Here is a 27,288-nt window from a genome sequence, read left to right on the forward strand (position 1 = left end):
TGCTTGGTGCATAATTATGACGAGTTGCCTCCAAACAGTATGCGTTAGGTGTTCATCCTGAGGCACACACCCAAACGACGCGCGGCAATGTACACCAGAATATAAGAATGGCCCAGGCAGATTATCGATTAACGTGTCTATAGAAGTACGGTGTGCAGACAGATAAACTCAGTCACCTTTCCTCTGTGCGAAGGATATGCACGTGCAACTGTGTGTCGTCCTGCTCAGGTAAACTGAACTAAACTAACAATAACCGCTGCGAATATCACAATTAAGTTCTCCAAGCTGATGTTGAAGAAATTTGTACTGTACAACGAATCTGTAGCTTCGCTTATCTGATGCAGTCAGGGTACCCGGCAAGCCTAACATAGCTCGCATTGCCAGCCACAGCATAAACAGAAACTGCACTCGCGCAAAAAGCGACCAACAGACGTTGGCATTCCTGCCTGGGACTTTCCATTCTCCATTTCAATACACTGTACTCTTGAGGCTAACCATACGCGTGGAGAGGTGGTTACCCATTGTCGCAAATTTGCACGGCCATGTACGTGCACTCATAGAGAAAGATAAATGTACACTGTACAATGGACATTAGCATGTACATGTACATGTAAGTACGCGTAAGCAGCCTGCGAGAAGAGACGGCGACGGATATATGTATATATATAATGCGATTACTAAGCGTGTCAGAGTTCAACTTTCCAGTCTCTGCTGTGAAATCCTTTGCTCCCAGTTCTGTGATTTGTGCCAAATGAAAGTGAAGTCAGGATGGCCCTATTTAACTGGGTTTCTATCAATTATAGTACCCTCTCCCCCGAAGTAATTAATTTGCTAAAACACATTTCTTCAAACGACAGAGAAAAGTAAATAAATGAAGGGACAGATCGCAGGGGCGGGTGGAAATTTTTTAGAGAATGGTTTAATTTTTAATGCTTAGGCGTGGTGAGGTCGTAGGTCACAGGAATGCTTGTCGGAGTGATTGTGTATATTATGCACACTTGACTGTGTCAAAATTGTGTAAAGGTTATATATCATCAGACCTACAGGGTGTCACGTTTTTCGAGGGGGGGGGTTACGATGGATCAGTACCATAGGCTGTCCAAGTAAATCATAATCGCTATGTCCCAGGGACCTTCAATGCTGGGAGTGTTGTGTCGCATTTGATTCGAAACATAGCAGCATTAATAATTAATGTGCTTGCCTACAGTCATCATTATGTGCACAGCTCTGAGTATTGTCTGTGATGGCCATCTTTGTTTCGATTGAAGTATGTGCCCTGAAGTTACAATATAGGGGCCAATATCTTACAAAGGTGAAAACCGTCCCCAAAATTTCCTGTGTCTTGGTCCTCGTGGTCTATTCTTTTAAACTGGGCCCTGACTTGAACGGTATGGTAATAATACTATATCATTTCATCACTACTGTCGAGTCTGCAGTAAATATGCCCCAAACTGCTTGCGCGGACAAAGTCACAAATTGACATGCGCTCAATTTTATCTGCCTATTACTTTTGCAGTCCGACTGGGGGTTCGTAAAACAGAGGGGAAGAGACCACCAATGGGACTCATGACAACTTGTACGTATTTCAGTCTTTGAGTTGATGTGTGTCTTGAAAACCAGAGAAACTTGAGAGGGTTTTCCTGCTTTTTTGAGGTGAGGGTAGTTACCATTATTGTCTATGGCAGGTCATTTTACTGGTCTGAGTTTATCGACTCCACCCATGACCCAGCTACGAAGCAAAGGTCACAGTACATGTACATGTACATTACCTACCCCGGAATCGCCATGGCAAGTTAAACGAGTGGGAAATCCCCGGCGTTTCAACTGGGTCAGGCGTTTAAAGGGGCGCGCAAACAATTACCGTACACTACAGGCATAACCTTCAGGTGCGGAACTGGTTAATGCAACTTCAAGTACTGGCCTGGCCTTTCTACTGCGTCACAGGATCGTTGGTGGAGGTTTATCAAGCTAGGTTGAAAAAACGACGTTAGTTTTGTGACGTTCGGTGTTTCTATTTCAGTCATAACTGTTCGGGTTTTGTTTCTATTTAAGGTCTGTAAATCTGTTGTTCAATCCAAAGGTAAATAAAAGACAACAGAGTTCTGTTGTAATATTTGTGATGCTGCTGGTGTAGTGTACAGATGTTTACAGTAATAGGGGTAGTTCTTGCGGGGCTTTTTATTGTGACAATTGACTCTGTGAATCACAAATGAAGCTGGTTTTCAAGATATTTCATCCGATAGCCTATACGACTCGGCCCGAGATTAAATATGTCTTGTTGAAAATGATTCTTGGTGTAATGTTTGAATTATGTGATAGGGACTGCACCTGGGAATTTAGCAATATCCAGCAAGAAACGAGGAGACCGAGGGGTACCCCCTAACAAACATGTTTAATCGCTATTCAAACTCTAGACTTTTGTTACCAAACACGTCCTCCTAGATGTCTGAAAAGAATTCCAGTGAAACAATGACCAACACAAAGCGGCAGGTGGGGGGTTCTCTCCACCTCATATCTTGCTTCTTCTGAAATTAGCTGTTTCTTTTAAAAACCCAACTCTACCAAATTCTCTGGATTGTTAAGCCCTTAGTTTAGTTTTGTGAATGAGGAATGGGCCACTCCTCCGGGATCGCTTTTCACAAACCACACGCTGCTATGTATTGTCGGAGAAATGCAGCATGGTGGAAACGGTAGAACCTGAAAATCGCTGAACCCGGAAATTTAGTAGAAGAAAAAAAAACTACAGGTAGTTTGGGGAAAGGGAGCTTGTGTGTGTCACGCTGTTACCGTTGTTTGGAATTGGGAAGTAACAGTATGGCTGCCATGAATTTGCGACACCCGACAGCTCTACTGTGGAGCAGTTTCATCTCCATGCGCACTGTCTGGTGAAACCATTTTGGAAGGCGAAGGAACGTAAGTGTGGGTTCGAACTTAGATCTGCAGAAACAATACTCGATTTGACGCATGTTGTGTATTGTTTTTTTTTTTTGCTTTAAATCGTCTTTGCTGGGAAATGGATTGCTATGATCTACATGCCGGTGTAACGAAGGTAAACAGAAGGAAATATAGCACAAATGAACACGGTATATGGAACACATATCTGTGAAACCCTAAAGGATTCTTTCAAAAATTGGCTCCTGGGTCTCCACAAGGCGCCATTCCTAGAAATTCCTCGTTTCGGAATATGCTGCCTTGTGGAGACCTAGATGAATGGGTTGAATAGGTCTCTACATCTCTTCTGAAACTCAGTGGTAGGTTCCTTTAATTAATAAAATTGGCTGTTCCAACGTGACCGTGGTTTCAAATCGCTGGTTGAGAACATATACAATTTCTTTCACAGCCAAAGTTCGAGAATAAAACAACGAAAGGAGACCCCCCCCCAAAAAAAACCAAGCGGCTCTGCATTTTAAATACTTGAATCTTTTTTTTCTCTCGAAATTTAAGGTTGAAAACACAGCACCAGAAAAGGAAGTCTTTGTGGACATAATGCACCAGAATCTCTCTTGGACGCAGGCGCACGTCTATTTATAGAAGCAGGAATTTGGTTCTCGAGCATCCCGCAGAGCAATTCAAACTAAAATCCGTCGTTAGAGTTTGAAGTTTTGGGATTACAACAAGCTGAGAGCTTTCGTGCATAGGCAGGCTACACAAGGCAATTAGGTATGTGACAAACGAAGCGTGAACTATGAGCCTTTTGTGTAAATATAAATAATGTTCTTTTGTGATACTTGTGTATTGACCTTGTAGATACCAGTTACAGTGCGCAGCAAGTCGCGCAGGGAGCCAATAGTGTTACTTTTGTTCCTTGCTGAATTACTATATTAGTCAGGCTGCATTGTCACGCATAGGCTAATTGAAAATAAAAACCAGTAGAAATTAATAAATCACCCTCGGTGTGTTAAAGTGCTTGTACGGTTATCCGGATAAGCATTCACGATTTACGGGGGAAAAATGTCTTCTCAACAAACGTAGGCGTGGGATGTCACCGTGATGCATCCTACCTTATGCAGGGTTAATTACGACTTCGTTTCAATCACGCGAAGGTGTGCTCTTACCATATTTCGCTATAGATACCGTTTGATCACATTTACTGATTGCCCTTTTAAAGCGCTAGTTTCAGATGTAAGAAGCGCTAAATTCTTCCCATTACATTTGGAATCCACTTGAATTGAAAGAAAGAAGCATTTGGAAGAATTTTCCAGTGCAACATTGCATTTTCTGTCCACTGTGTACTACAATTAAGGTTAAAAATGATCGTAGCTTTAGTTTTTTTTTTCGAATGAGCGCAACTCCAGCTTACAAAGGCACCAAATTAAGTACGTCAGTCACGGACGTATATAAAAAACCTGCAATTGCAACGCCTTTGTATGAAAAAGAAGCCAACCAGCGGCCATTTTACCGAGCCGAATACAAAAGCGTGAGCTGGCCCCCTTCTATTGATGTCAGGAAGAACAAAGGCGGGCACTCCCAGGAAAGCTTTGTATTCGGCTCGGTAAAATGGCCGCGAGTGGATTCAATGATCTCTATAAGCTGATTAAGGGCATTGCGAGTCCAGATTTTATTAAACACGTCCTTGACGTCAGTGGCCAGAAAAATTGCGCCGAAAGAGGTGAGATTAGGTCGTTCAGCTTGACATCATAGCGAAAGCGAAGCCACTACACTCTGACGTTCGACATGGGTTAAACACGTCACTGACCAAGTCATTACATGTAATTTGGGTTTCATTATTGTAGATTGTAGATTTGCTTAAGACCTATCTGATGAATTTATGAAGAGATAAATTCTCCTGTTTTCTGTGTGACGGATAATATTTTGAAACTTGATTCGGGAAGCTTCGCGTTGATGGTTCTCCACCATCCAGTTTGTTTCTCTCCTCAAAAGTGTAACAAACGCCGACCGTCAATAGTGTCCATATTTTACCGATGATTGTTTCCGTGTTTTAATGGGCAGTCAAAACAAAGTTGCGAGGGCATTCGGTCAAAGTGGTGGGGTCACGTGGACGGAGTGCGCATATCGCTCAGCATCGAAAGTATTGAATCTCCGAAAGGGGGCGTAACAAAACCAGATGAGGGATTCGAACCTGCGAGGTCCGGAAAGCCCCACGAATCCTGACCACAATACACAGACTCAATTCGGTCAGCCGAGCACGGTAAGGTCAGGGAGCATGGCAGTGCGCAGGTTTGAGTCCAAAAGAACAAGAATTAAACTACACTAAGCGAAAATACTTCAAGGAATTTTGTACTCAACCATCACTTGGATCTTCTCTTTGTTCACGAATGCAGTTGTCAGAGGCTGCTCTTTGACCCTTTCCCAGCACAGCACTCGGGTCTGTTATCCAGGAAGATGTTTTCTTCAGACGGAAGAGGGTGGGGATATGACGAAGATGAAGAGGTGATAGGTGCGATGGGATGCCATCTAACCTGGATGGATCTCCATGGCATCGATAAGAGGACCTTGACGCTGGAGAAAAAGTTTTTGGAGGGAAGGGATGCTGATTTCGAGACGAGGCCCTCTCTTTGGCTCTCCCTCACCAATCTCCTCGGCTTCGTCTACTACTCCCTGGGACTGACTGAAGACGCCGAGGCAAAATTCGACGAAGTGGTGGCCAAGGATGCGAGCAACATCACTGCCTTGGGGAACTTGACGGTCATCTACAGGCGGCAGTCCCGCATGAAGCAGTACCGAGCCGGTTTAGAGACCCTCCGGGGGCTGCTGACGAAGCGGGACCCCGTCCACGTGGCTCGGTCTTACGCCGACCGGGCGTTCGCCCTCCGGCACTTCCAGGAGCACCGGAGATGTTTCACGTACCTGTCGCACATCAGCAAGGCGGTGCAGTGCGCGGAGGGGGCATTGACGGTGCCTGAGAGGGCCGAGTGGATGTACGACTACGGCTTGGCGCTGCACCGGCGGTACATGCAGATGCTGCACAGCGGGGCCGTCCAAGACGAGCAGGACACCGAACAAGGGATGAGGGAGGTGGTGGAATGCTTCCACCACGTGACAAGAGTGGAAGGAGTAGGCCTGGATCTGCAGGCACTGTCCTGGGTCTTCATTGGTGCCCTCCTTTCGGTCTGTCCCGGCAAGACGCTGGCGGACGCGCTGGACGACGATACCTGCAACTTCACGGCCACAGACTGTTTTGAAAAGGCTCTGGAACTTCAGCCAGATAATGCCGAAGTCCTGGCGAGGACAGGAGCCCAGTTTACAGACCTCAAGATGTACGATCGTGCAAAGGAGCTCCTCGACCGAAGCCTGCACAAGAAGGAGTCTTGGAGCGCCTTGAGGAGTCGTGCTTCCCTGTCCATGAAGATGTACGAAGATCAGGATCAGAGGGAAACATTTTCGGACAAGGACGTCGATGAACTTTTACAAGTTGCACTGTCTGATTTCACTCGGGCGGCGGAGTTGAAGGAAACGCACGCCGATTTCTCAGACCTGGGTTACGTTTATTTTTTGTTGAAGCAGCCCTACAAAGCTCTTCGGTATTTCAGCAACGCCGTCAAGAGTGAGCAGGACGACGAGTTCGATCTTTCCGTGACCCACGAGCGCTGGGCCACGTGCCTGGCGTCCCTCGGGGAGGAAGAGGGCGCCGCGATGCAGTCCACCCAGAAAGAGAAGGCCCGCAGGAAGATGAGGCAGCAGGCGACGGTCCTGGAGGACGCCTGGCGGCACCGGCACGGCGTGAACTGTCAGGGGTTCGAGTGCGACCTGGCCCGGTTCGACTACAGCAGCCAGGACCGGCCGGGCTACGTCAACGTCCTGGGGGACGACCACCCCCAGCCTTCGGCGGACGCAGCACACTACGTCAGCCGTAACCAGGGCGCCTTCAAGTACGACTTCTTCATCAGCTTCTCGCACATCGACAACAAGTGGTCAGTGGCGCTGGTTAGGCGGCTGGAGACGGAGTTTAATCTCAAAGGGAACATCAGGTACCGGGATTATCAACTGGGGGCAGCCATTGCCGAAAACATTGCCGAATCTGTCTCCAATTCCTTTCGCACATTGATCATCATGACTCCCGACTCTCACCGGGACCAGTGGTGTCGCTATGAGGTATTCCATTTTCCTTATTTCTTTTGCAATGTTAATAAGAGTTACAGGTCCAAAGCAACAGTGTTTGTGTGCGGGATGTATACAAGGAGAAACTAACACCGTGGACATTAGAAGATGAAACATCACCATGTAAATTTTATTTTGTTTTCAACATACGGTCCATCCGATAGTCGTACAAGTCATGACATTGTGTGCAGACATGATCCGTCCTTTGAAATGTGTTGCAGTCACTACCAATACTGCTCTCCCATTTTGGCAAAAACACTGGATTCGGTGTTCACAGTCTGATATCCTTCTCAGCGGCTGATGTTCGGTGTTGTATACAAGTCCATCACAAATCCCTGCAAGTCCATCACACTTCACTCTGTCTGAAGCCAGTCCACAAGCTATTCAAATAAACTGCGACAAAAGCATTCTTTTATCCATGTTCACCCTGTTACTTATGACTGACCTTGTGAAAGGACTTGTGGTGGACTCGATGCAACACTGCTAATGTTCATTAAAGGGTAACAGAACTAGAAAATACTCAGTTCACGTGAAGTATTCTAAAATAACAATAAATACGTAACCATTTCAAAACCATCGTAAATGTAACGTTTAACGTTAATGTCAAGTCAGTTTTCAAATGAACACTCACCTTCAGAATCTGTCACGTGTGGTAATTTGTAGGGTTCTCGTAAGCCAAATGCCAAATTGTACTTCCTTTTAATGTAAATTGCTTTTTGAGCGCGACTTCTAGAAGTTTTTGAACCAATTAATGCCTTTCAGGTTCAGCGAGCTCACATGACGAACCTGCAACGACCGTGCGTGGTACCCATCATGCTCCGGCCTTGCCTCGTTCCCAGGGAGCTGGAACACCTCACCTTCATCAGGTGCTACAAGGGGCAGTTCAGGGTCGAAGACTGGCACCGCCTCGGCCAATCGCTGTGCCAGTTCATTCCCGAAGCGCAACCCAACTGGCCGGCAAGAAGCAGAGATGACAATATCGGCTCAACCTGATTGGTCACCTGACTTGTCACACTCAAGTGGCACCTGATTGGTTAAGAGCTGTAAAGAACGGACTACGGTACGTTTCTTTACTTTACACAGTAAGTGGTACTTCTCAACAGGCCTTATTCATGGCGTGGGGGCCATTTTAATCGTGTTCCTAGAATCTGTCGTATTCAGTTGTATGTTAAATTGGGTGGTGCCAGACTATTTGGGGCTACATGTCTCACTTTCACTTTTTAAAAATGCGGCTTAAAACAATTAGACGTAATTAATCACAAAGTAAAAGTTCTTCATCAGATTAACTGACATTAATTTCTCACGTATTTCACTTTAGTGCTTCCATTTTTGTTATGAGGGGCAAAAATTAAAAAAAAAAAAAAAAAACCCGAAAAACTATCCATGGTTTCATTTCAATAAGCCAACGTCTGATGCAATCTAGTTCCAAGAATTTCGCCACAGTCGGTGACGGTTGTAATGATTAAGCTGTTAAATATTCAGTGGCTTCAAAAGGCAAACCTTTAACAACGAGGCATGCTGCAGCGTTTGAAAAAAAAAGTACAAAGTCTCGTCTGGTGGCAACGAGAAAGCAGCAGGCAGAAACATCAAAAATCTCCCATGGTTATTCAGATGTATTTTCGAATTCATATTGTTAAACTGTCTACGAGACTTATTCAAAGTTAAACTAATTCTACCTTTATTTTCGCCATGTAATCTACTTCTGTACAATACACAGAAATATCGCTTAATGTTTAAACTTTATGTGGTATGCTCAATGGTACACAAAGCAATCACTTGACATATGACGTATATAAATTTACAAATTTATAACTGTTCATAATCTAATATAAAATATGTTTATTTTTTAAACTGAGTTGAATTCAAATACTCTCACAATTAACTTATCAAGACAAATACCTTTCAAATTGACATCAATACAAGCATTCGGCAACTGCCGGTAATTTTGCATTTTACAAGTTTCCAACAACAAATTCTAGCGAGCGAGGTAAACAAGGAAGCTATTACGAACTTCGCGTTTGATGCCCTTTACTCCTGATTTCCCCCTCCCCCGATAGGAGGCAAAGCCCGATGTCGTCATGACAATTATCTCAAAGTCAACCAAACAAAGCACTGGTTAAATATTACTGATATGCCACGGGACATCAGGTCACAGTTTTGATCAATTGTAACCAAAGCTATGAAAATGGTTTTGGGTTTCCTTGATCTTGCAACTTGATAGTGTCATGCCTTGTGCATGGTCATGTGACTTGAGAAGTACAGATCGACGTTGCACATGTAAGCACCATCAAAACGGCACTGGCCGATCCATTGCCTATAATGTTGCCACACTCTGTTTATCTGGATACAAGTTGGGGATTTTTCGGCTGGGTCTTTTTTTCTGCCGAAAGATGGTTATAACGGCTCAGCATTTAAATGATGATTAGTAAAAAAAAAGTTCATTGTGACACTAACTGCTCGGGGCAAGTGACATGCGTCATGACCACGGTTTTCCATTGCCCAAAGAAGTGAGACTGGTTGGACAGCTGTCTGCGTAGTCTCCATCTTCCAGGAGTCAATAATACACACTATGGCCGGGTCAAAAATGGGCACTGTGGCCTATGGCTATACGGCTATTGCCCACACAGCGCCAACTGCAAATTCTAAAAGCCGCAGCCCCAAAATAAAAGCTTTGAATCAAGCCCCAAGAGGTATTCCCAACGATCGACCATGTCTGAATGACTTAACCAAGACTGGCAACACCACAATGACTGAAGACAAGGCCACTGGCTGCCAAATAGGTGCACATTATTCCAAGCAGAAGCCAAATGATTTGGAGGTGGCCATCTTTCCACTGACCCCCACCTGGTACCCAGAATACAACACATGGAACACCTTGTGAGGTCACCGTACCTCCCGTTTGCTATAAAATGTACCATGCTGGCTTGAATTGCGTGGATCAATGGCAAAAAATCAAGTTGCACACCGTCAAATTTTTCTTTGTCGCTTAATAAGCCGATTTCTCACCCAAAAACAATATTCACTCAGTTTTCGTCTTTTTTTAAGAATGGGCCTCCAACCATGTCACATGCCAACCAGAACAATCGCAGCTAAGAATCAGTGGCACCGATTTCGGAAACATAAATACTGTAATAGATATTTTCAGACAAAACCAATAAAAATCCCCCGCTCTCCTTCAAGCGCAAGTGATTTCCTTTCTTGAAAAAAAAAATACTGCTTCTTCCTCTTTCAGCTCAGCAAAGCTACTTTTATCTCCCAATTATGTAGTTCCTGCTTCCTCTCTGGCACGGCAACTAGTATGCATGGCTGACCCCTGACCCGAAAGGTGACCCCTGAACTTTTGGCACCTTCCAAGAGACTTTCCGGAAAGTCAGGGGGAAACCAGCATTGCATGTGCAACAACGAGACATCTGGAACAGTTACTTGTCTGGCAAACTGTGTTTGCAAGCATTCAAAAAATGAGTTTTGTATATTTTAAACATTTCTGCTAATACAGCAAGATTACAAAACGGGCATACTGATTTTGCCAGCGGTTACTATTTTCATTGTATGGTTTTGGTATTTTTCCATAGGTATTACTACATGAAATCAAATTTTTGCATTTTTAGAGCCAAGTCCAGTTACTCTTTTGTTCAGGGAAGTGGATTTTAAGCTTGGTAGTTTCAGGTTTTCTTCTGTGAGTAGTAATTTCTTTCTGCCATGAGCTGCCTCACATTTTGAGGAGATTCCTGCCATAAAACACAGCTTGGTGAATTTGTTTTTGTAATGCGAACGGTGGCTTGGCACTAATTAAGCAACTGGGCACCAGTCATGAGCAATATAAATCATTTGATTTAGGCTGGTAACCTTATACAGAAACTGTATCCTATACAGCACATATACACATCTATGGCTGCATGAAATAGACTGGTGCGCCACCGTCTGAAAAATCAGCGCAATTCCTAGCGAATGTCATCCTGGGTTTCAGATTTTGTTTTCTACAGAAAATGATCATGCTGGGCACTGTTGTTAAGTTGGTGATGTTGGAAAACCACACACACGAACAGACACCAAGGCCCAAATCTTTATAAAACAAAATCAGTTATGATAAATTTTTTGGAGCCAACTTCAGTGAGTTTTTTCAACACTACACAAATAAGGAGGCTGCAAAGATGTGAGCCTGTTACCATGGCAACACCATGCTTTACCTGATCCATCCAAAGTGCCAAATTTAAAAAGAAATCTCTGTAACAGAAATAATCCTTCCAATGAGGAAACAACACTTGCGCTTAGGTCCTAACTTGCTACTACCACCATCTAGAACACACTACGGTCCGCTCCCGACGGAATTACCCCTATCCCCAGCAAGGAGGAAGATTGCTGATTGAGGCCATCAGACCCCAGGCTGAATCCAACAGAATCCAAACAAATAAAGATTTCGAAGCCTGATGAATCCTAAAGACTCATCAGGGTAGGATGATAGGTTTTTGTTTGTTGCTCAAGGCAAAAAACAAAAACGAAAGTCAAAAAACGAACAAACAAAACCTGCTGTCTGACGGGCAACGGATGTTATCAAACACAGCAGGGTACGGACATCAGCCGGTTATTTTTTTTTGAATCATAAATACCAGTATCTCCTTGTTAATGTTTTTTTTTACACTTTAAATAAAGTAAATAATGGTGCTGATGTTTATCAAGCAGGCTTGTCTGATAGTTGGAAAGTATTGCCAAAGGACCCCGAACTAAAACACTGCTGTTTGATAGGAACAGTTTCTGTCTTTTGCTAATGTACATGCACTATGCACAACACGGATTATTCCATTTCTAAAAGGGGAGGGTGGACTGGAATGTTGCAACATGCTCATAATATTTAAGTAATAAGTTACAGTTGGAATCCATTGAGTTCAATCTCCTCAAAGAGCCCTCTGCCCCAATATGGTCTCTTCCTCGGCACACTGGAATATGTGTGTCACTTGGATTATTCCATTTCTGGCAGGATGTAGGAAATGTCATCCCAGGGGTGTCTGTACAGGCCCTGTTTGAGTCGCTTCTGGTCCAGAAAGTGGCCTTTAAAGAAGGAAGAAGGTGGACATTACTTTCAATGTTGTGCACTGAAAACCTTGAGAGTGTCCAGTACAAAGGGCAACGGAACACTGGCTAACACTGGCTTAAGAATTCAGTGTTTGCAAGTGCCACTTGTGCACACACACTGTGCAATGACACTGCACTTAAGCAGGGTTTTATGAAGGGATTGCCCTGTTTGCAGGGGGTCAAAGGTTATGTGTCAAAGGTTATCAGCATGTGGCTGATCTGAACTCTCCCATTCCCACCAATGGCTTCTGCACACCTGAGGGGTCAAAGGGTTAAACTGAAAATTATATGAATTATATGGAATTATATGTTCCTATGACAAAATGCACAGCAGGCTTAGTAACTTTTGTGGCTGTTGTACGTGAGTAAAGTGAGGCCTGCTGTGTGCGGGGAGCAGGGGGCATGACCGTTCCCCCCAAGTTGGAGTGTTCTTTATATGCCATTAATGGCTGCATGGTACTATAATGAGTCCTATCCAGTCGATAGTTTTTGTAAGTAGAACCTGTTTGCTGGATGCGTGAATCTAGAACCAAATTAGGATTTTTTTTTGAGGGGGGAGAGGTGGAAATAAGTGATGATTTCTTCCTTCTTGTATTTCTGGTCTCTCTGAGGTGCAAGTCTAAATTTTGTTGTTTTTTTTCTTAAACACTCCGAGGGGGGGAAAGAAATGAGTATTTACCAAGAGGTAATTGCTTTTTGTCAAAAATGTCTCTTTTTGCCACGGGGGGGTGGGTAGAGGGGTGGTAATGGCCCTGTTTCCCCCCCCCCTCACTCAGCAGACAGACGTCTACTTTGCAAAAGGAAGCAGGGAACCAGGAGAAGACGGGAGTCCATTTTAGCTGGTTTTCATGCAGTTGGTCTTGACACTAAAAGTGACACATCTGCAAGTTTCTCAAGTTCTTGAGTGTCGGAAAGCGAACAGTCTATTTTTAAGTCTGTTTGGGAGACGAGCATATAGGGACAGCTCTCTAGTGATCACTTCCATGTAAAGCTTCATGACTCTGGAAGCACTGTGACCTTAAGTAATTTCAATGTTCCCCATCTTCACAGTCACTCATACCTAATTGTTGACTGACAAGTTGTTTTTGTGCAACGTTCAAGTTTTGAGCATGCAAACTGAGTGGAATGGTTACCGTTTTCAATAACTCTAGGATTTTTTTCTTCGTTTTAAATATCCTTTATTAGTTTCCATTATCAAAATATTTATAATGCACATGCACTCGAGCTCGGCATAAGCTGGATCGAAACAAGCTGTAATCAGACAGAAATAAAAAGGTCTGAAGATCTACTTGGGAGACTTCAAATGCATTGATGAAAAAACAAACAATTTTATAACAACCCTCGGGAACTGGTCTCAGATTGTTTTTGTCCGATTGTTACCGAGCCAAACATACGTGAAACAAAGATCAAAACTGCTGTATCAAGATTAAATCCTGCCATCTGTTTCGTTTCCTTAAAAAAAGGGGTGCTTTGCATGATGATTCATGCATGCCCACATTCAAGCGGTCCAACTCCGCTGAAATGTCGACCGGCGTACAATTAAATAGCCTTTGGACCTCATGTTTCAATTCACCGGGCAGTTTTGGTTTCAAGACGACTGCCAGGACATCAGCATAGCATCAGCCTTTTGTCCAGTGGCTTTCAATTTGATTTCATACAAGCAGGGCCTTTTTTTTTTAACTCTGCAATTATTTTGGAAGAGGGATGTCACGATGGAATAGAGTTTCTGTTTTTCTTTGGTTGTGTTTGTTGTTCCGAGCAGAGCAACACATATAAACTGCGGAGTATCTTTTCCAAACAGCTAGGCCCACTTTCACAGCACTGCTAAGCACACGATTTCATGCTTACAGAGGCTCAGCGTATTCCACGGAGACTGTAAGCAGTAATCACAGCAAAAGGCACGCTTACCATGGAGGAAATATTTGCTTAAATGTAGTGATAAAACAATGGAAATTTTGATACCTGCGAAACCGCAAGCACAACCACGCTGAGCACAGGCATAAAAAAGTGCCATGGTTAGCAGAATTTGTTGCTACCCTAAGCATGATTTTTCCTGCTAACTGATAAGCAGCGCCATGAAATCGGACCCTAGTGTAACACTGAAACTTAATGACCACTCGGGTGGTTTCAAGTTTATGTAACGTGAGCGGCTCTAGAAAACTGGGTATTAAGTCGCCAGATTCAGGTGATGAATTTTTGATATGGCTGGATTCTGTACAATTTGATATCATGAGTGACTGCTGAAATGCACTGGGTTCCGGAGATATTTAGACATTTGTATATCCACATTTTCGGATCCAATAAAAGCACTTTTTGAGAAAAAGCTCGTAAAGTGTAGCGCTTGGAAACACAATGCCACGTAGGATTTCTTACTGATTGATCAATTTTTCATCTTTATTCATCAGTATCCATGTTTGTAGTCGAGAAATTCTGAAAATATAAATATCGTAGTAGCTATTAAAGGAAAAAACACAAAATCACATTTGTGAAGAAATTTTGCCCTCTCCAAATAGAACAGGCCGTTACAAGTTTTGGCCCGGGCCGACTTATTACCCTTTTTGTACAGAGTGGGTCCCATACTGTACATGAAGGATCTATTTAGAAGCGAGAGGCCGGCTAAAATTGTGCAACTGCAGATGCGATTGCAGTCTAAAAAGTTTGGTTTTGCCTTCCGAGGGTCAGAAGGTTTCATGTTTTGAAAACAGGAACAAGAAGCAAAAATAGCTGAAATCTTTAATTTCTGTGTTTGGACGTGACTAGAGGAAGCTGTAACCCCAACAGTGTTTGTCCTCTCTTTAAAAAAAAATACTGCCCATCTTTATGGTGTAAAAAATTTGCTATAACTGTGTGCTTGGTGTATGGAAATAGACTTTAATTGGGGGGGTGCACCATGTATATTGCAATTAATATAGGGTCACATGCACAAATACCAACCTAATGTGCTAACTGTGACTTACCAAGTGATTTCTAAGGACGCAAGGTGCTAGAGAAACCTTCAGACAGATCTTAATACCTTTTTGTATGCAAAAGTGCCCATCTTGAAAACGGAAACCTCCAGAAACATGTAATTAATTGAGATTATTGTGAGCTCTGATCTCATTACAAAGGGTTCCAGCATCAAGAATCGTTAGGTCAATTCAATGCAGGAAATTGGAACCTGCAAAAGTTTGACAATGGGACTACTTTTTCCAAAATGTAGACTGGTACTTACCGATAAAGCCCATGCTGCGACCAAGTACGAACAGACCATTGAGGGCACCGATCTCGATGAACTCCCTAGCTTCCTCCCTGGAAAAAAAAAAAAGACAGGCCAAGAGAAATTAGCATCCAATGAAAACTCTCGGGGGGAGGAAAACTTCAACCTTGAACCTCTCCAGGTCACTCAAACTCCACTTGATTCTGTAACCATTTCGCAAGACTGAGATCGCTCGAGCCTGGCCCGAATACCTTCACACGGGGCTTGATGACCCTCAGAAATTGAAAATGCCACTTGATGTACCATCGGATTCCTGCAAAGTGGGGAATTTTGAAGGTTGTTGGTAGTTTCTGGAAACACCGCTTCTGGGAAGCTCGGGCAAAGGCAAAAGTGAAACAAGGGCAGCAAAATACAAGGAAAAAACTGAACCAATTCACAAGAGCTTCCCTTATCAAGCTGAACAACTGGGACCAAATTTAAAGCTAGAACTTTCCTGAGGTACCAAACTGATCAGGCATCAAACCAATGAGCTCAGCTTCTCCTTCCGATGCAGACTTAAACAAAGGGAAGATGGCCGTAAGATAGCATCTCCCTTCTCTTCCACTACTCACTGAGTGAATGCCCCACAATTCCTGAGCAAGTCCACCATGGCAACGCCGATCAGACCGTCCACGTTGAGGATCAGATTCGGTTTCTGTGAGGGAATCAGGAGGGAAAACATGAACAACTCTGATGAGCTATTGCAACCAAACATGGGATATGCCCGACGACTTTTAAAAGTGCTTTAGCGATCACACAGCGCCATCATAAACTTCACTAATAAAAGTGGGGGAAAAATGTTTAGAGTCAGATGCAGTTCCGCAAATAAAATTGACACAACCGGTAAAATTGAACTAAAGGTTGCTAACTAGAACAGAAAAAAAAATGCAGAGTTCAGGGACGCAGCTAGTTGAAAGCTAACAGTTTGGGGGATGAGGAAAACAATTGATGTACTTCTAATAACATTTCAAACATCGTAGCTAGAACGGTTTGGAGGAAACGTACACAACCCGAGAAATTTTCTAAATTGCACTTTTCCCGGCAATCATTCAGAGATTTTCTACGAGAAATGAATCCCAAAACAACTGCCTGAATTCAATCCTATGAATGTCATGGATTAGGTTGGGCTACGTTAAGATCGTCGGGTCTCACCTTTGCTGTGGTGATCTTCTCCACCTCAAGGGCGTATTTCAGGAGGGGAGCTTCGGGGAAGTGGTCCAGGGCAAACTGCTGCAGAATCACCACTCGCATGTCGGGGTTGTTGATCTGGACAAACGTGAACAGAGACCAAGTCTTTTAGGGGAGGGGTTGTACAAAGGAAAAACTGACAATCGTGGGATTCTGGTGCCGTGACCGAAAGTCCTGGCTATAGCTGGAAATGACGCGTGCTCCCGAGGAAGCCAAATGGCTCGTGGCTGCAGCCACTTCCCAAAGACTTGTGAGTTACTCCCAGCCGTAGCTGCTTCATTTGGACACAGGCTATCATGTCATCCCTGGAGAACCATGACAAAAACCCCAACACAGCGGCAGTCTGTTTTCGCCATTCACCCATTAACCATGCCCCTTAGACAGCCCTGTGGAATTTTGTACGTTGAGCTTCTGTTTGTCTCAGATTTTGGGCGTCCTACGTCCATTTTGTATGTCGTGTCACTGGACGACATTTCACAAGCCCTCTTGACGCAATTCTCCTGTGATAGGTCAATTTGGGTGGTGTCTCTCTCCAAGGAAAGTTTGAGAGAAATACTTGGATTTTTCAAATCAACCTGCACAAACGAGATAAGGGGGGTTGTGACCTGAACAATATACCCCAAGTCATATCCCCTCTCTCTAAAAATAATATCTTTGAGTCAAATGCTTTGGTAGCTATTTTTTGCTATGTGCAGTTGGCAAAACTTGACTTTGGAGTTTACCTCAAACAAGAAAGTTTTACGTTACTATGGTGCTGTACCGTTTGCAAGCTTCCAATAGGTTTTATTCCATAGGAACCAAAATCAAGCAAAATTGAGAGATCTGTGCTGTAATATTGACCAATGGGAGAGCTGGCTTCACTCATGCATATGTATGAGGTGTATTCACTCACCGATTTCACCCTGTGGCCGATGCCCATGATCAGCTTGTGCTCTGCTCTCATCTTGTTCACGAATTCGTGGGGGATGAGGCCCGAGTCATAGGCCTCGCTGAACTGCTTGGCTGCGGCATCCAACGCACCACCGAATCTGTCACCCTGGGGGGAAAAAAATCCAGAGGCCAAACAAAAATTTAAAAGCGTTTCTCATTTCAGACATTGCAAAAGCAAAAAGCATAAGCCAGGGATTTTAAACTTTTAAATATTAACATCAGAGCCAATTGTGATTAAAATTGGCCAATCGAGGCTGAACAAGCTCAAACTTTTAAATATTAACATCAGAGCCATTTGTGATTAAAATTGGCCAATCCAGGCTGAACAAGAACAGCTGAAAAAAACAAACAAACCAAAAAAAAAAAACCCAAAACCCAGTGGCAATATGATTTGTTTGAACATTTTCACATGGAACCTGTGATTCAAAGAAGTTCAGAATATTAATGTGAGGGCATTCTTACAATGGTCAGGAGTCCTGAGCAGAGTGACGATATGAGATCTTTGCCAGCTCTGGCTGTTACTATGGTATTGTGGGCCCCAGAGACGGCTGGGCCATGATCAGCGGTCACCATCAAGCACATCTCGATGAACTTAGTAGCGTAGGCTGGTAGTCTGCAAAGCAGAGTGAGAGAGAATGGCTTGGAAGAACAGCTCCACCAAATGCATTCTTAATAACTGCCAAGACAATAAAAGGCCAAAAACTTGTTTTGTACACAAAAACCAGTCCCAACAATCCTCACCAGTCCAATGATCCTATTGTAACCCGCACCACTCCAGTTCAACCCTATCGTAGCACCGACCCGCCCTGATAGTACCAACCAGCCCTACACAGCCCCACCCTGCCCTAACGTCCTTCCTCTCCAACCCATTGGATCTCACCCACCTCCTCAACCCATCGGATCTCACCTACCCCACCCATCCAACTCCACTCAACCTACTCTGCCCACCCTACCTCCCCAAACCACTGCATCTCACCTATACCCCAACCATCCCACCACATCCAACCCCACCCACTTCAACCAAACCCCACCCCCAGCAAAGCCCTACCTCCTTTGGAACCACAGCAGCGACAGCACCCCTCCGATCCCAATGTTCTCCTTGAAGATCTCGGTAATGGGCATCCCGGCGTAGATCAGCTCTTGCCCCCTCTCGTCACAGATGCTCGTCATGAAGGAGGCCGGCTTTCGAATCAATCCCAGCTCCTATGTACCACACGCACACCCACAAAATGAATCAACTGAATCCGACAGCGATTTATCCACGACCAAACAAGACCATCACAGGGCCTCCTGTCTGAATTTGAGTCACCAGCTATTCAAATAAACTGTTTGAACAGCATTCTGTTGTCAATGTTCACCCTAAGAATTGTGACTGGTCTGGTGACTGGACTCGTAAAAGCATCAACTAGAAGACCTAAGTCTCCATTGCCCCCAAAGGGTCAAAGGTTATGGAAGATTTTAGAAACCTCCAAAATCCCTTGTTCCACAAGGATCTGAAAAAATATGCGACTTACCCTGGCCCACGAGTAGTCCATTGGGACAGTGGGTGGGGGAATCTCTGGCTTGGGAACTATCACCCCTTCTGTCACCAGTCGCTGGTACACCTCACTGAGATAACAGAAGAAAGACAAATATTATCACATCTCAGACAAGAAAATGACAAATGCTGTCACGACACGTGGATGAGGCAAGAGGCTCCCTGGGCTTACTTGATCTTCTTGTCCAAGTCATCAAAGCTGTTGGGGACGTAGGCCCCAGCCACACGCAGCGCCTGGTTCTTGGCCGAGGCCGTTTCACTTTCCGCATTGGCGCAGGCCCCAGCATGCCCAAACTGGACCTCAGATGAGAACATCGTAGCACAGGTCCCGATGCACCAAGCCACCACAGGCTTGTTGATGCGGCCCGTCTCAATGGCCCTGCAGATCTCGTACTCTTCGATACCTCCGACCTATGGAGAGAGGACAAATATTTGAAATCTTCAAATGGCCAGGTAATCTTTACAGAGCAGGGACAGGCTTTGTTGGCTCTCATGAATGAGAAAGGGTTCTCATGTCCACACTCTGATGAAAAACAAGGGCCTCAGCTCTTTGTGAAAGCAACAACAGCCAAGAGATGGACACGTTCTTGGTAGCTACTGCTACGATGCTTCCCAGCGGGAATGCAACAGCAGCACTCTGGTCAGCTTTTTGTCAACCACTACCAACAGATACGATCCCGAAGCCATACTGACTTATGACTGGGTAGGGGGGGTTGAATATCTGGAAATGGTTGTTTCTTCAGAATGAAAAAGAATATTTTACAGAGGACGTTGGACGGTTACCTCTCCTAGCATGACCAGCATCTTGACATTTGGGTCGTCATGGTAACGGAGGATGTGGTCGCCGAAAGTTGTGCCCGGATACCTGTGATGGAGAGCAAGACAAGAAAATCGATGTAATTTCATCATTTTTATCAGGATGTCGAGGTTAGAAATTCTCAGCCCTTACAATTTCACAGCCCTAGCATCACAAGATGGCTACACTGGAGTCGTGACCTCATCTGCAAACCATCCACATAAATGCAATGAGAAATCAGCCTTTGTCCTACCTATCCCCGCCGATGGCAACTCCCTCGTACACTCCGTCCGTATTGCGGGAGATAATGTTGTTCAGCTCGTTGGACATACCACCTGAGCGCGAGACGTATGACACGCTGCCCGGGCGGTAGAGCTTGGAGGCCAGGATGTTGTCTAGCATGCCTCCTGTGTTGCCTATCTTGAAACAGCCTGGCTTAATTCCGCCCACCTGGAACAAGGAATCCCACATGTGACCCGTCACGACAAATTGAGAGTAAACTTGCATCCCTCTCTCGCCTATTTTTGAGGGTTCAAAGTCATATTGAAGTGGAGATCAATCTTGAGGTTTTTGTAAAATTTGGAAAGAGTGACCCGTCTTCTATTTAATTCCAAATATTTTGCAGAATCACATATTTAATAGAGTCATTTTCTCAGCAATTTGGATGATGACATTATTCGTGCCTGGTCTGAAATGTTGAAACAATGTCGGAAACAAAGACGCAAAGCTGCCAGAATAATGCCTCACTGTCACCTTATACTTCTACCCTAAGTGTTCCATGTACATACCACTGGAAAGCTCTCTTTCTGCTGAACTCAAAAATACCAATATCCCAGTTTTTGAAAATTCCTACTTTCAGCTCATTTTGTGGTGACATATCACATATTGGAAACTCAGAAAACGAATCACACAGTGGGGGACGCGCGCAAGGTGAACGATGCGTTGTCGTCTCACTCACTGCTGTTACTACACCCGTTCACTCTCAATCGTTGGGGTCAACAGCTGCACAACTGAAAACAGTTGGAAACAGTTGGAAACCAGACAGCGGAAACATGCAGATCCCAAAGGCTGTCTTTTGAGTGACTGGACCAGCAACTAGACAAGCGTGATGCAGCTACACGAATGCAAGCAGTGAACGTATTTAAAGAAATGGCCATTGAGTGTTTGTATCAAACTGCGCTGATGTTCACACTCAGCCCAAAGGAATACATGTAATGTGGGTCACTGATGTTTCTCAAGGCGGAGTGTTGTATGTATGTGAGACATTTTACAGATTTTCGCTCTTCTGAAATTGATATGCTCTGATTTTTCGGCCTTTGAAACTAAAAAATTTGAAATGGTTCTGAGTAAATCAGGACACTTGGCAGGTATGTATATATGAAGTAAGAAAAATTCCTCATCTGCAAAAGTTACAACAAAAGGGGAAACTATACATCCTCACTTTGAAACTTGGACCTACCGTGGCCGGGCCTATGATAGTCACTCCCTTCTCCTTGGCGATCTGGATCAACATTCGTGTCTTGTTTTCCGGGATGCCCTCCGCTATGATGGAAATTGTACGAATCTGTGCACAAAAATATCATTGAATTAACCATGGCAACTCAAGAATCCTTCCCTCTTCCGGTTACGTCTTTCTTTTCTATCGACTCGCATCAGAGACTCGGACCTCTGGCTTCTGTTTTTGGCCAGATTTTGGCGAGTCTGAAGTCAAATGAAGTGATTTGTCACAAGAGCCATACCTTGTCCCTTCCCAACTCAAACTCAACGAGCAGCTCTCTCCAGATTACAAACACCTCCACAGAAGTGAGATTAGAGAAAAATAAAATATCCATAAAATGACCACCAGAGGTGATCCAAAGTACTGTAGAGTCTACGGTAAACATATATGTTTGCCAGGCTGAATACCAATTTCTAGCCTTACATCCCTTTTTTGGATGTAAACACAGATTAGCGGTAAACTCAGGATTTTCAAGAAGTTAAAAGAGACTGTTTAGCACAAAATCCTGAAATCTGGAAAATCCTGACGAAAAATCCTGGTATCGGGAAAATCCATGCCTCCAAAGTTCCAAAAACTGTAGTTTTAAAACTGTTCGAGAGAAACCACGTGATGTGCCTCCTCCGCATCTTAAAATGCACACGTTAGATGCTGCGCAGCAAAGGCAGACCACAGAGAAACGAGACAGGCGCAAAATGGCAAATCCTGTGTCCAGCCTGGCCCTACAAGTAACTCGGAAAAGGCTAACGAGAATTGTTCTTGCTGTTGTCGACTGACCTGTGGGTACTCCATCGTCTCTATGGTGCTGTCGTACGCCGACCGGAGTGAGGCAAAGTTGATCAGGGTGTCCACGTCTGGATGTGTCTTCATGGCTGTCTCCATGCTTTTATAGACGGGGATGAGGATCTCCCGATGGCCCCAGTAGAACTTCTGTTTGTGGTCACCACTGGAACGACACAAAAACAACTGTTATGGCAGAAAATGTTCAAGGGTATTTCATTAGGAAGGTAAAAAACAGGCCATCGATTGTTCGTCACTAACGTGCAATGTAACTATTCCTATCGATCAATGGGTGGGATTATGAGCAGAGACCTGAAACTTGTTGTAAAATGTCTTGCTCATGGACACAACCTCCATACACCCCTTGGCTTGAGACTGCAGTGTGTAGAAATTACCATCAGGATCCAAACATACTAGAGTGTACTCCAGCACTCCAAAGAATGAAAACTTTGAAGAACCCGTACCTGAACGGATACACCATGCCGACAATCGAGGGCTCTTCACGTCGGCAGGAATGGTCAAAGTCCAGCATGCCTTGGACGGCTCGTGGCTGCATACCATACAGCAAGCTCTGAACAGATTAGATCAGGAAAAGATCACAAGATGTGCATTCTCACGGGAAAATAAGATCACTAGTCTTGACCATTTCAAAAACTGATTGCTAAAGTTGTGGGCGTGGGCATGAGCCGTTTGAAGAAGTCTTTTGCAATGCTGCGATTCCTCACTAACCTTTGTCTTATTGGTGAACAGCGGCTTCTGAGAGCTTGCATCGCCGCCCGCGACAGTACCCCCAGTTGCTTGGCCGAGACCACTGTTGTCACTAGAGGGCGTACTGCTCGCAGAGTTTGCGGTGCTGGAAGAGGGCTTGGTTGGAGGCTTATCCTGCCACAGAACAGTCAGTGGACCAATAGAAGTTTTAATGCTTGAAGAATGGCACATTAAAATGTACACAAATACAGTGTGGATGAATCTGAAATCGCTCTCTAAGGCTATGGCTACTACAGAGGACCGATACAAAGCCAATAAGAAATAAGACAATCATACAATTTTACTACATGGTGCCACCACCAGAACACTCGTACTCGTCTTTTACATAGCTTGTGCAATTCTACTAAAATTTTACAAATGGAGGGAGGGTTTAATAGTACACATGGAGACGATTGTTTCATGAGACGTAAATTACTGGCTACTTTGACATTCATCACGGATACAACATGCAACATGTACATGTACGTGGTAGGCACCAATAATGCACTGGTTGGTTGATTGCACTAACGGTGCACACATGTAGAACATGCATGTGGGACAGATTTTCCACTGAATGAGCACAAAAATGATATGAATGCTTTGAAGTCTGAAAGTTATGGCTACGACTGGAAATTACACAGGTTCCTATTGAAGTCGCTGACTTGTGGCTTTAGCCACTTAATATAGACATACATGTATGTATCTTTGCTAGCCATAGTCAAGACTTTTGGACACAGCACATTATCTTGACATTTTCAACAAAGATTTTTTGACCTCTCCCAAAACGCTCCATATTCCTTCAGCCAATAATGCGTTCAGAGTTCAATCAAAATTCTTGAGCAACTTGAATTTTTCATCACATGCAACACAAAGTATGGTGCCACTCCTGCAAGTGCGTTCTTACGGTGGTAAATGGATAAGTCAGCCAAGATCAATCTACTGGACCAGACTAAAAACGGAAATAAAGGGCGAGGAGCCAGCATCTCGGTGAGAAGGACAAGGTTGGGGGTTCAGAAGGGAAAATTCAGAGGGAAACATCTCAGTCAGGCCTACTTACTCTTTCAGGAATCTCAACGGTCTTTTTGAACTTTTATGATCAGCGAGGGGAGACAAAAAGGTCATCAGTGACAAATCAACTCACGAATACGTATGGTATAAATACAATCAAATTTAAATCAGCACCGATATGAGTGACAAGGCGGAATTTGGAAGTCATCTGAATCAAAACTGACACGTGATATAATGTAATAGCATTAATCGACATCTTGAGATGGACAAGGCCACTCACAGCGCTTCCGGCAAGCAAGAAACTGGCCGTGGTCTGGTCCTTTTCTGTCGGGACGGAAGGGATGTCGCGTTTGCCCAGCGCCATGCCGACGATTGCGGTCATGTGAGTCTCCGTGCCAAAGACGTGCATGGGGACACCGAGCGAGCTCCCTACCAAGTGAAAAGAAATCATGGACATGTTGGGAGTGCGTTTGCATAGGTGCAATTCCTGTACTACTTGTGAAAAGAATTCAATTCTTCCGTTTGTCAATGAGTTTGAAGATGGGTATATAAATGGGTGTGACCACTAAAAGACCTGGTTGAGTTGATCACTAACGTTTATAGTTGCAATCAAAATGCCATTTAGATTATCATGGCAGAGCTGCACTTCGTTCTTAACGACATGAAAAATTCCCAATGAGAAACAATGCACTGTGGATGGCGGCAGTGGTCGTGTTCCGCCGGGTACATTTATTTCAAAGGTCAAGTATCTGTCTTACCCAATTCTCTCATCACCCTCAGCCCCTCCTGGTAGTTGGGACCACCCCTCCGGACGAAAATGGACACGCCGTACTCGATCAGCTTGGCCTTGTACTCTTTGAGAGCCCTGACGATACCCTGATCAAGGAGACAATTGGAAGAGAGAAAAATTACTTCCTCTGTTGAGAAGATGATGTCATCTGGCCGCTCAACTGAACACAGGTCAAACATGAAATGGTGTAACTCATCTCGAGACCAACTACATACAAAATGAGAAAAAATGCTAGTGACCGTTTGTGTAATTGGAATTTACCTGGTAATAAATTGACATCGAAGCATTTGTAAGTTGCACAATACTGACAGTATTTGTCATTAAAAGGCGATCACACAACGGCTAAACATAATCACCATATCGGCCCTCAGAGGTACCCGTTTACTCCTGGGTGGAAAGAGGCACATAGGGGTGAAGCGACTTGCCCGAGATTACAATACAAAACCACCTGCTAGAATTTGAACCCCGACCCCAGGATCGCAACTTACAAACCCTTATCACTAGGCCACGTGTTCCCCTGTGTATATGTATACATGTGATGTGGTAGCTTTGTGCATGAAGTTACATAGTTTCTTCAAAGTGACACAAGTTGGCTTGCACATCGATTAGGTTGGATTACGTACCTTGAAAGTGGCGGCCACGTTCGTGAAGTTGGCGATGCCTCCGCCGATGATCAGCACCTTGCCGTCCGGATGTTTCTCACGAGTCATCAGGCTGAGTATCGTCTTGGCATACTCGTAGGTCTGCTGCTCACTGGGCGCTCCTGAATACTCGCCATAATTGGCAAGCTCCTTGGCCCCTCCCAGGTCACAGATTGTGTCGCTGAAGGTCAAAGGTCAAATACAAATTACAGATGACAAGCCCCCCCAAAAAGGAGTGTGTTTAAAAAATATAAATAGATAGATATCATAGATTCTACTGTCTTCATTTTGGCTTTGAAGCCTTCTCAAAAATGTTCCAAAGGACTTGAAGATTTTTAACAGGTGTAATCAGCATGAAGGAAAGTGGCCTTGGAACTTGGAACTTCAAGAGGTAATTTTAAGCACACTGAGGTACTGAAAAAGAATTCAGACAAGTAACACAACCTGGGCAAAGTTTTTGTAAAAACAGTAACTGACGATCTGGCAACTGAGTGTTGGATTGGATTTTGTGGCCAGGCACCTAATGCATTTTGGGAAATCTGTCTTGGCTGTCTCCCCTTCCATGTTTCTTGTCTCTACCTTTCCTCAGGCTAGCAACGGCCACTCTGCCAGGCAGGCTCTAGGTTTCCAAACCAGAAAGAGAAGGAAACAATACCTGTATATCACCGAGGCCCCGCCCCCGGCCAGCATGGTCCAGATCCGCCCATGCTGATTCAGGATGGTCAGTTTGAGGGAGGCGCCGCTCTTGGCATCCAAGTCAGCAATGTAGGCCTCCTATGCACATCAAACGCCAAAGAAGGCAGGTTACCAGGGAAGACACTTGCATCACAGCTACTCTTCATGCAGTGGACGTGCAAAATTTCCAAGTGATACTGTGTACCACTTTGACGGTGAAAACAGGGTACCAGTCGATAAGTAAGAGGCACAGCACTTGACAGAAAGCGCCAAATAAATGAATATAACTTGCCAAGTGAGACATTCTTTGTAAGGCCTCCCTGTAGAGTTTGCCTTTTCTTTGGAACAGAAATTTCTGTTCCTTTTTGTACAAGAGCTTGAACTGGTAAAAATGTCGTAACAACATTAGCCGATTCACCAGTCCATATAATGTACCAATGAGCTGGCTAACTCAAAATACAGTATTGATTCATCTTGTTGAGATTTTACACTGGAGTCATCTGATATGAGCTTCATTTGAAGAAAAGTTGGGAAAAAAAAACGGTCAAACCCTGCAAGGGGTAAAAAAGCTCTCCCCAACAACTTTACCTCGGGGAAGGCCTCCCGCCCAAAGGGCGGGGGGTACTCGATATCGCCCCACTGGGCCTTGCAGATGAATTCGGCCGTGGCGTCAATCTTGGCAGCCAAGTCAAGCACGTAGACCTTGTCAGTCACAACTGTACAAGGACAAAAGGACGCACGTTTTCATTTGGAACTTGGAACAAACCGTACGCAGTGCACAACATCCTACATATGCTGACCAAAAACCAATCTCAACGAATGAAAGAACACCCAATCTACTTATTAATATTGACTCTAACCCTACATAGTACTACGAATTACTAGATGTAGTAAAACGTAGTATTCAGTCCTGTCCCTTGTAAGAGGACGTGACCTTATTGTTCTCTGAAGCCATAAGATAAAATAGAAAAGACAATGTACCATACAGTGCTTTGGCACTACGAATGCATGGCTTTATTGTTCTCTGTACGAGTAACAATGGAAGTAACCTAGCCAGAAGTAGTAATCTGTAGCGCTAGGTCCTTCAGGCTCAGACTATTACTTAGTATTTTGTAGTACTGTGTAGTGTAAGCCAAACAACATGCTTAGCCGTTAGGGTTAACGTGCGCAACGATGAACGAAAAAGTCGGAAGTGAATTCCATATCATCCCTGTGCTACCATAAAAAAGTGACCAAATTGTCTTTCTAAAGAAGTTTACAAATGACCTTTTTTCTAAGTTTGGAATTTCACAGATACCATGACCCCTGTTGCCGTGATATGTTCCGGGAAATTGTGC

At 44.3% G+C, this 27,288-nt stretch overlaps 2 protein-coding genes across 11 annotated transcripts in view; one reads left to right on the plus strand and one right to left on the minus strand.

The window, feature by feature from the left end:
• Positions 1-88: 88 nt before the first annotated feature.
• Positions 89-10,313, plus strand: LOC110982592 (uncharacterized). Of its 7 annotated transcripts, none has more exons than XM_022241125.2 (5): positions 89-228; positions 1,517-1,653; positions 3,445-3,660; positions 5,283-7,053; positions 7,822-10,313. In XM_022241125.2, exons 4-5 carry the CDS (start codon positions 5,344-5,346, stop codon positions 8,050-8,052), a joined length of 1,941 nt encoding a protein of 646 aa, XP_022096817.1. In that variant the 5' UTR covers positions 89-228; positions 1,517-1,653; positions 3,445-3,660; positions 5,283-5,343; the 3' UTR covers positions 8,053-10,313. The 7 variants fall into 7 exon arrangements, with proteins under 7 accessions (XP_022096817.1, XP_022096816.1, XP_087004160.1 ...); XM_022241124.2 differs by having other exon boundaries at positions 1,517-1,576; XM_087148034.1 differs by lacking the exon at positions 3,445-3,660.
• Positions 8,655-27,288, minus strand: part of LOC110982591 (ATP-citrate synthase-like) — a 28,012-nt gene continuing 9,378 nt past the window's right edge. For 3 of the 4 annotated variants that reach the window (XM_022241117.2, XM_022241119.2, XM_022241118.2), the window contains exons 7-27: positions 26,540-26,667; positions 25,932-26,050; positions 25,259-25,457; positions 24,604-24,721; positions 24,126-24,274; positions 23,895-23,924; positions 22,820-22,972; positions 22,555-22,661; positions 22,088-22,256; positions 21,275-21,379; positions 20,069-20,265; positions 19,803-19,884; positions 19,192-19,430; positions 18,997-19,090; positions 18,531-18,685; positions 17,945-18,095; positions 17,445-17,588; positions 16,517-16,630; positions 15,937-16,019; positions 15,341-15,417; positions 8,655-12,105 (exon numbers count right to left, since the gene is read on the minus strand). In XM_022241117.2, the coding sequence (XP_022096809.2) occupies positions 12,017-12,105; positions 15,341-15,417; positions 15,937-16,019; positions 16,517-16,630; positions 17,445-17,588; positions 17,945-18,095; positions 18,531-18,685; positions 18,997-19,090; positions 19,192-19,430; positions 19,803-19,884; positions 20,069-20,265; positions 21,275-21,379; positions 22,088-22,256; positions 22,555-22,661; positions 22,820-22,972; positions 23,895-23,924; positions 24,126-24,274; positions 24,604-24,721; positions 25,259-25,457; positions 25,932-26,050; positions 26,540-26,667 (2,702 nt within the window). In that variant the 3' untranslated portion in view covers positions 8,655-12,016. The remainder of the gene's footprint in view (positions 12,106-15,340; positions 15,418-15,936; positions 16,020-16,516; positions 16,631-17,444; positions 17,589-17,944; positions 18,096-18,530; positions 18,686-18,996; positions 19,091-19,191; positions 19,431-19,802; positions 19,885-20,068; positions 20,266-21,274; positions 21,380-22,087; positions 22,257-22,554; positions 22,662-22,819; positions 22,973-23,894; positions 23,925-24,125; positions 24,275-24,603; positions 24,722-25,258; positions 25,458-25,931; positions 26,051-26,539; positions 26,668-27,288) is intronic. The other variant, XM_022241120.2, reaches the window with a different exon arrangement.

Source organism: Acanthaster planci, linkage group LG17 (genome assembly GCF_054643075.1).
Source record: "Acanthaster planci isolate LZ-2023a linkage group LG17, COTS_SCS, whole genome shotgun sequence".
Lineage (NCBI taxonomy): Eukaryota > Metazoa > Echinodermata > Asteroidea > Valvatida > Acanthasteridae > Acanthaster > Acanthaster planci.